The sequence below is a fragment of the Tupaia chinensis genome, unplaced genomic scaffold (genome assembly GCF_000334495.1).
Source record: "Tupaia chinensis unplaced genomic scaffold, TupChi_1.0 Scaffold000216_1, whole genome shotgun sequence".
Lineage (NCBI taxonomy): Eukaryota > Metazoa > Chordata > Mammalia > Scandentia > Tupaiidae > Tupaia > Tupaia belangeri.
In genome coordinates this window covers 1,383,843-1,393,324 of record NW_006159691.1, presented here as the reverse complement: position 1 = coordinate 1,393,324, position 9,482 = coordinate 1,383,843, and the positions used below count along the sequence as shown (strand labels likewise).

The window sequence follows — 9,482 nt, the reverse complement described above, 5'->3', positions numbered from 1 at the left end:
TCCGTGCTGTAAGCATGCTCACCCAGCTGCCTCTCCATGACCGTGGTCGTGGGGGTTTCCGACACACAGCTTGTGATTAGTGACATCTTGACATTTTTCTTGCAAGTCAGGAGTTTCTCAGAGTGAGCCCATCCTGGGGAAGCCCTTGCAAAGCAGGTGGTGTCTCCACATCTGAGCCTTGAGAACCTCCTGTTGATGAGGGGCCCTTGGGTAGGCATCTGGGGGTGGGGGCTGTGGTGTAAGTACTTCCATCTGACTTACTGCCTGGGTCCCTCGGGTGGCTTGGGGGCTGAGTCACTTGTCCACCCTATTTCCTCATCTTCCCCTCCACGAATCTGAACTCTTGAGAGGATAGAATGCTCTCCCCGAAGAAAACAAGGACCCCCGACACCCCGTGGTTTAAAGGCTGTGATGGGTTTGGTTGCTGGGAGGTAACTTTCCATAGGACCTTGCTGTTGCCTTCATTGTAGCAAAAAGACCCATGTTCGGGTGTGTGTGCTGGGTACATGGCATGGGACACCACTCCTGAGGTGGGCCTGGCCCCAGCCACGGGTCCCAGGGCTTCTTACAGGTTCCTGTACTTCCTGTTGCCTTCCTAGAACCGCACTGACCAGCAGTGCCAGTACCGGTGGCTGAGAGTTTTGAACCCAGACCTGGTCAAGGGGCCATGGACCAAGGAGGAAGACCAGAAGGTAACCACTGGCACCACCGGGGCCCTGGGAACCAAGGCCGCCTGCATGGTGGGAGTCAAGCTGGATGCTGGGTGCACATCACACCCTGGTCATCCCTTGGCCTCCCTGAGTAGGCGGCCACCATGTACACACTTGTCTCTCAGCATGGTGGTTTTTCGTGAGCATCACTCTTCCTCTGGACGGAGAGCTCAGGGAACTAGCCTGGGTCCTGAGCCTGGGGTGTTTCCCGGCTTCCCCACTCACAGCAGAGGACTAATTACCCAGTTCTCTTTCCCCACCCATAGAGGGAGAGAGTGATAGGACCTACCATTGAGCTTCCTTGCTCAGAAGGGACTGCGTGGTCCCGGCCTGGGGTGTGCTCTCAGCTGATGGTGGCCAGCATTACCTCCTGTGAGAATGAGCACACTACGGACGGTCCCTGCTGCTCAGAACATCACGTGTGCCTTGCTTGCCTTGATTCCTGACGCAGTTCTGTGAGATGGGCAGGGTTGGGGTATCAGGCGCATTTACAGGTGGGGAGACAAGGCTCAGAGGGGTGGGGTCCCCTAGGCTAGGAAGAGGCAGCCCCTGGCTTTCTCTGGGCATCTTGGGAGTTCCCCACCTTTGGCGCTTCTCCCTGATGTCAGCCGGAGGAGCCATTGCACCATGGCAGGCACAGTCCAGGCACAGGTGTTTTAAAATTGCTTCACAATTCTTATTTTTTTTTAATGTCAAACTAATACGTGGTTGCTGTGAAAATGCAAAGGTGCAAACTATACACCACAGAAATGAAGCAGAATATTTCCTCACCAAAATCTCTTTGCTCGGAAGTGTCCTCTTCCCAGCTTGCTGTGGCCTATATGCAACTGAGGATATGTGTGCAGAGTTCAGGAGGCACCCGGCTCGGCTTGGGTGGCTGTGTATGGCTCAGACTATCATCTCTGGATTTCTAAAACAGTGCTGGAGGGGCCCATGGCATCCTGGGCTGTGGCAGGACTAGGAAGGTTGGTCTCAGCCCTCAGTTTATGTGATCTGTGCCATTGGGCAGGTCCTCTTCATTCTGAGAGCCAGACAAACAGAGAAAGCACCCTCTAGTGGAGTGTGGTCACACTGCACTCGGTTCTCCACCTTATCAGGGTTCAGGGCATATGCACAGATGCCCGGTATGTCTTTCAAGCCGCCAGGGCCAGGATTCACACCGAAGTTGGCCATGTGGGATCCAGATCCCAGGGCTCAGGGCTAGGTTGGGTGTAGAAGAGTGAGGCAGGGCCTTGGCTCCTCCTTTGCTAGGACTAGTCTTCAGAACAAGTGACATTGCTGTATTCCAGGCAGTAAATGACAGGGATGTGGTGAAGGCCTCCTGCTGGTGCTTGTGGACTGCACAAAGTATCTTTGAACAGCATTCCCAGGAACCACCACAGCAGCTTCCACATTGTCTGTGCAAGTGGGGTTGGTGCACCTCGTGGACCACAGCGAGGCCCATGTGGAAGTTAAGGTGCTGGAGTTGGGTGAGGTCCGTTCCACTGCCTCACCATGGCTGTCCCTCAAGGTCATCGAGCTGGTCAAGAAGTATGGCACGAAGCAGTGGACGCTGATTGCCAAGCACCTGAAGGGCCGACTGGGGAAGCAGTGCCGTGAGCGCTGGCATAACCACCTCAACCCCGAGGTGAAGAAGTCCTGCTGGACCGAGGAGGAGGACCGCATCATCTGCGAGGCCCACAAGGTGCTGGGCAACCGCTGGGCCGAGATTGCCAAGATGCTGCCGGGCAGGTGGGCTGCTCTGTGGGCTGGGGAGCTGGGGGTGCTGTTTCTTCAGACCGTGCCGTCCCCCAGTGACTGACCTGTTTCTGAGCGTGTGTGCCCGGTTACAGTTAGGTGTCGTGCCTGTCTACCCCACTGGTTTAGACTCCAAATGCCAACTCCTGTCTCACTTGCCCGTGTTATTTCTAGTGCCTAGGATGGACAGACATGCGATGGATGCTTCATAAATTTAAGTGAGCAAAAGGCTCTGCCTTATCTTCAGATGTGTTTTCTGAGGTATTGGCCAGAGCAAGATCGGGTTAGAAACAAACCACCGGCAGTAGCCCGGCTGGCAGCTGGAGGCTGGGTGTGCTGCAAGGCCGGGGATTAGAGGGTCAGAGTGAAGCACCGTCGGCCAGCACTGGTGTCCTGGCAGCCTGCTGTGCAGCGATCAGAGATCTCAGCTCCTCTGAGAGGGCCGCTCAGTCATGCTGTGGCGCTCTGTTCACACCTGAAGTGGAAGACACTTGGCTTGGAGCTCTAAAGAAAGAAGTGCCTACTGTGTGCCAGCACCACCGTGCTCTAGTACTGCACGTGCTGCGTTGCGGCGCTGCCTCGTGTGTCTGTGGCACCGTGCTGCCCCCTCTTCTGTGTTGTCCTGCCCTCCCTCCACCTGCTCTGGTCTCCAGTGCTCGGGCTTCTTGCAGCTGTGCTCCCACGTGCTGCCATTCCCCTGGGCACGCTCACGGTGCTGTAGCACTCCTTCCTCTGTTTTCCGCTGTGCTGTGTATGTGTGTGTCCTCTAGTATTCAATGAGGTGGTGTGCAGAGGAGTCTGGATTTTGCAGGTAAAGAAATCAAGGCTACAGCACCAGACCAGATCTGCAAGAAATTCTTAAGGGAGTGGTATATCAGGAAATTTAAATACAGACACACAGAAATAAGAGTTAAAAACCCAAGATAATGGCCTATATAACCATAGGGACAAGTCTGGAGTTGAATATTATATCCCAGAATTTAATCATAAAAATCAAACCGCAACAGAAGATTAAGTACATGAGACTGAATGGGTGAAATAGAATTTTATGACTTTTGACTAAAACATTGCTGATTTTCTTGTAGGCTTTGTTGTCTGGTTTTAAGGATTTGTATCCTGTTATGAGATGTCAGTAGGTTCATGTACCTACCATTGAAACAGAATCCTAACCTGTTTCCTGGCTTTAAGTTTTAAGCAACATTTCTTATGATTTCTTTGATTTATGTTGAAACTGCTTTCTGGAAATTACCAGCTGAACTTGCTATTGAAACTAGTTAGATTATTAAAAAAAAACAAAACAAACAAAAAACAAAAAATAAAACGAAATCAAGGCTCAGAGAGGGGAACAGTATCTGGCCCATGGCTCTCTTTGGCCCTTGATCAGCCTAAGGGAGGTGCACGGGGCTGGCCTTTGAGATCAACTGGAGCTGAGGGCAGGACCAGCAGGCATCCTTTTGCTTAGGGTCTCCAGTGCCTTCTGTTCTCCCCTGCAGGACAGATAATGCTGTGAAGAATCACTGGAACTCCACCATCAAAAGGAAGGTGGACACAGGAGGCTTCCTGAGTGAGTCCAAAGACTGCAAGCCGCCCGTGTACCTGTTGCTGGAGCTCGAGGACAAGGATGGCCGCCCGAGTGCCCAGCCTGCAGAAGGCCAGGTGAGGGTCTGCCCAGGCTGCTCAGCCCCAGGGCCCGACGCCAGGTTGGTGGGTCGGTTGGTTGGTTTGCATTCAGTTAAAAGACACCATCTCACTGAACATCTTATTCGTGGCTCTACCTTACTAGTGTTCCTAGGGACACGCAGAACTGGAACTAACCTGCCCACAGGTGAGGGATAACAACAAGTCAATGTGTAAAATTGGGAATTTGGAGCCAGCCCTGTGGCCTAGTAGTTAAGGGAGCTAGATGTCACTGTGTGGTTTGAATCCTGGCCCTACTGGCTTGAAAAACACACTTGGTGCATGTGTGTGTATGCCTCAAATCCTGATAGGATGGAGAAATGGAGGGTAAGGGATCGCCATGTGGCCGTACCCCACTTTGCAGCTGCCTTTTCTCTCTCTCGCTCTCTCTCTCATACACGCTCGCTGGCTAATTAAAAAAAAAAACAAAAAACAAAAAACAACTGAAAATTGAACTGTAGGAGTCTTTAGCCTTTGGTCCTCATCAGCAGCTTTCGTACTTGTTCCTCTTTCTGGTCTTTGAAAACGTTTGTACTTGTTCCTGTTTCTGGTCTTTGAAAACGGAAAGCACATTTGCAGTTTTTGAAAACATCACGTCCTATATAGTTCACATGTAGTTCTAGTCAAGACCAAAGTGCAGTCATGTAAGTCCACTACCATAGTCAAGGTATAGAATATTCCAATCAGCTCCAAGTTCCTCATTAGCCTTTTTCCTGATACTCTGATCTGTTTTTCTGTGTAATTTTGCCTTTTCTAGAACATTATATATTAATAAAATTACATACTATTACATTTGCCATTTTGAAAATGAAACCAATATACAAGTTAACACTCTCCAGCTCACATTCCAGAACAAACTATGTATTTTTAAACTCTTATCGCTAGTGATTTGTTCTTTAAAATAAAATCTTGGAAAAAATATCACAAATGACAATGCTTGGTACATAATAGGTAACAACAGTTGTCCTGTATGCTGTTTTTCCTTATTGTGACCTACTTAGTAAATATAATAAAATAATGATTTTTTTTTTTTAAATAGTGATTCTTTAAGATGTTCCTTCTTATTATTGGCTAGAGGTAACTCGTTGCCAGCTCTAGTTTTTCCATCATGCCCTGGTAGAGGGTTATTTATTGTTTTTGCCTCTATTTCTTTCTTTTTTTCTCGGAGAGTTGTTTTTTTGCTATAGGGCGTGTGCGCTCGCCAGACAGACAGAGAGAGAGAGACAGAAAGCGAGAAGTCACCCCCCGGGGGGGATGGTCACGCCGCAATCCCTTCTCCTCCATTCTCCTCTCAGGATCTTGGGCGGGCACGCACGCACACGCGCCTGGCGTGAGTTGTAAGCCACCGGGTCTAGGATGTAAACCACAGTCGACTACATGGGAGTCCAGCGACATAGCCATTATGCTAACTGCTGGTCCCATTGCCTCTATTTCTTTGTTTTTGTTTTTGTTATAGGACACATGTGCTTGCCAGAGAGAGTGAGAGGGACAGTGAGAAATCACCTTCCCCCAGGAGGGATAGCCAACCTGCAGTCGCTTCTCCTGGGTTTCTGGGCAATCCCAGAAGGGATTTTGGGCATACATGTAGATGTGTCTGATATGAATTTTCAAGCCACTCATCTGGGTTGGCCATATAGAAGACCAGCTCCTTAGCCACTATGCCACCTGCTGGCCTCCAGAGAATATCTTTTGATTCCCTAATAGGAAAGCACCTAGGGGACCAGCAGTTGTCGCTGGACTCCCACGTAGTCGACCACGGTTCGCGTCCTGGACCTGGTGGCTTAAAACTCACGCCAGGCACGTGTGCGTACGTGCCCAAGACCCGAGAGGAGAACAAAGAAGGGATTGCGGCATGGCCATCCCCCTTGTGGGGTGATTTCTCACTTTCTGTCCCTCTGTCTCTGTCTGGCGAGTACATGCGCCCTATAGCAAAAACCTCTCCTCCCCCCCCAAAAAAAATAGTAAGGCACCTAGATGATACTAAATTCAAATAGTAGAAAAAGAAAATGAAAAATAAGGGCCAGCCTCTGGTATGATGGTTAAGGCAGCTGGATCCCAGATGACCTCTGCATTGTTTGAGTCCTGGACCTGGCCCCTTGAGAAACTTGCTGGGGGTGTGTGAGCGCCCAAAATCTCACAAAGGAGGGAGAAATGGAGGAAAAGGGTTTGTTTGTGGTAAAATCATCCCACATGGGGGAGTGTTTGTTGTTTGTTTGGTTTTTTAATTTATCAGAGGGTGCTTAAACTTCCAGAGTGAGGGAGAGAGAGAAAGTAAGAATCCCCTCCATGGGAGAATGGTCACACACTAATCCATTCTCTATTTCTCCCTCCTCTTGGGATTTCGGGCATGTGCATACATATGCCTGGCATGTTTTTCAAGCCACTAGGTTTATGACGGTACCCATGCAGGTAGCCCCGGTGGATCCAGCTGCCATAATCACCACGTTGCCACTGGCTGACCCTGAGAAGCCTACTTCTGACAACTCCTCTGTATCTTAAGAGCAGTCATGGATTGCTGAACAGTTGGGATAGGTTTCTGAGAAGTATGTCCTTTGGGGAATTCTTCACTGTGAAAACATTAGTGTTCTTTTGCACACATGGGTAGGCAGCCTACTACATACTCTAGGATATAGGGCGCAGCCTCTGTTGCTTACCGGACCAGTAAACCTGGTAGTGGCTCTGGACTAGTGTGTTTTCTACCTTTAAATGTGATTGAAATAAAAACCCCTCCTTCCACACAGAAAGGCAGTGGCAGCAGTAACTATGAAGAGGGCTTTCAGTGGAGGGCAGAGTCGGGCAGGTCTTAGTTTCTAAAAATCCTACTATGCTAAAAGACAGTTTTTGTTTTTTTCTTCACCTAATTTTTTTTTTTTTTTGAGAGGTTTTTGTAATAGGGTACGTGCGCTCGCCAGACAGAGACAGAGAAACAGAAAGCGAGAAATCACCCCCCAGGGGGGATGGCCACGCTGCAATCCCTTCTCCTCTATGCTCTTCTCAGGATCTCAGGCACACACACACAATGCCCGGCGTGAGTTTTAAGCCACTGGGTCCGGGACGCGAACCACGGTTGACTATGTGGGAGTCCAGCGACATAGCCATTACGCTAACTGCCGGTTCCTCTTTACCTAATTTTTTAATGAACACAGCAACTGTTACAATGTGATTTTCCAGTACATGAATGTAACCTGGTAATGATTACATTAAGGTAGTCAGTGTACCCACCATTTCAACATCTGAAACATTATAGATAGTCCTTAGCCACATCTCCTCTTCCCCCATTAGACACTAGACAGTGTTCCTTATGTCTATGTGCAATTTTGTTTCCATTCGTCAACATCTTTCTCTTCACTTTCTCTAGACCCCTCACTACTGGTGAGGGTGACTATTTTTCTTTAATTTCTTTTTTCTTTTTTTTCTTTCTCTCAAGATTTTTGCTATAGGGTGAGTACGCTCACCAGTGAGAAATCACTCTCTAGTAGGGATGGCCAAGCCACAGTCCCATCCCCTCCATTCGCCTCTCTGGATTTTGGGCATGCATGCACATGCACCTGGAGTAATTTTCAAGCCACCGGGGCTATGACTTGAACTGCTCCACCACGTGGAAGTCCAGTGCCTTAACCAGCTTGCCACCTTCTGGCCCCTGGTGGTGCCTTTCCTTAATTTCTTTTCTTTTCTTTCTTTCTTTTTTTTTTTTTTTTTTTTTGAGAGGTTTTTGCTATAGGATGTGTGTGCTTGCCAGAAAGAGACAGACAGAAAGCGAGAAATCACCCACCCAGGGGGGTGGCCACGGTGCAGTCCCTTCTCCTTTATTCTCCTCTTGGGATCTTGGGCACATGCACACGTGCCTGGTGGGAGTTTAAGTCCCCGGATCCAGGACTCAAACCGTGGTTTACTACATGGGAGTCCAGCGACATAGCCATTACGCTAACTGCTGGTCCCTCCTTAATTTCTTTATTTACCTTTGCATTTTTTTTTGCCTTTCATCTTAATGCTCTGTAAACTATTGTTCGCATATTAGGGATATTCTTTGTCATTTAGTAATTCTCCCCCTATTTGTTGGTAGCTGCTGCTTATGAAGTTTGAATTTATATACAGTAAAATTCACTCTTTGCATTTGCAAGTTTTGTGAGTTTTGACAAGCATTCATAGGTATAGCTTGTCACCACAATCACAGCATCAGAATTTCTTTTTCTTTTTTTTTTTTTTTTTGAGTGGATTTTGCTATAGGGCACATGCACTCTCCAGAAAGACAAGAGAGAGAGCGAGAAATCATCCTCTGGGGGGATGGCCAGGCCACAATCCCTTCTCCTCCCCTCTCCTCTCGGGATCTTGGGTGGGCATGCACACACAAGCGCCCGGCGTGAGTTTAAGCCACCCGGTCGGGGACTCAAACCGCGGTCAACTATGTGGAAGTCCAGGGACATAGCCATTACTCCTACTGCTGGTCCTCAGTCTCAGAATTTCTGAGTGTTGGGGGAACAGCAGGTGGTGTGGTGATTAAGGTACTGGACACTCCCACATGGCCAACCACGGTTCAAGTCTTGGACCTCATGGCTTGCTTCTCAAGTTCCCTCTCTTTGTGTCTCTCTGGTCAACTGAAAATGAATGAGTGAATAAAGAAAATTAAATAATTAAAAAAAAAAAAGAATTTCTGAGTGTGGCCAGCCACCCACTTCCCAGTTGCTGGCAACCACTCTCCTGTATTCTTTTTCTGTATTTTGTCTTTGCAAGGACGTTATGTGAATGGAATCATATAGTACGCATTCCTTTAGTTTTCTTCTCACAGCCAGCCTGATGCATTTAAGATTCATGTGTGTTGGGCCAGCAGGTGGCATGGTTAAGGTGTTGGATCCCACATGGCCAACTCTGCTGTTTGAGTCTTGAAGATCGCGATGGGATGGGACCAGAAAATGATGCAATGGTTATGTTGCTGGACTCCCACATAGTTGACCAGTTCAAGTCCTAGACCAAACGGCTTAAAGCTCACACCAGGCATATGTGCATGTTTGCCTAAAATCCCAAGAGGAGAATGGTGGAGGAAGGATTCATCTCCTCTGGGGGGTGATTTCTCATTTCCTTTTTTTTTTTTTTTAAGAATATTTGATTGAACTTTATTTATTTGTTTATTTTAACTTGATCAGAGAGGGACAGAATATGAGAGAGAGGGGACAGAGAAAAGGCGAGAAAGCAAGCTGCAGGTCTAGGACTCAAACCGTGGTGAGCCATGTGAGTGTCTAGCACCCTTAACCACCACTCCACCTGCGGGCTCTAATTTCTTCTCACTTTCTGTCTCTGCCTTTCTATATTTCTCCTGTGAGCACACACTCCCTATAGCAAAAGTCTCTCAAAAAAAAAAAA

At 48.3% G+C, this 9,482-nt stretch overlaps 1 protein-coding gene across 1 annotated transcript in view; it reads left to right on the top strand.

Moving 5' to 3' along the window:
* The window catches only part of MYBL2 (MYB proto-oncogene like 2), a 38,998-nt gene that overhangs the window by 13,033 nt on the left and 16,483 nt on the right, over positions 1 to 9,482 (top strand). Inside the window, exons 4-6 of the mRNA XM_027771464.1 lie at positions 600 to 692; positions 2,221 to 2,441; positions 3,941 to 4,103. Coding sequence (XP_027627265.1) covers positions 600 to 692; positions 2,221 to 2,441; positions 3,941 to 4,103 — 477 coding nt within the window. The remainder of the gene's footprint in view (positions 1 to 599; positions 693 to 2,220; positions 2,442 to 3,940; positions 4,104 to 9,482) is intronic.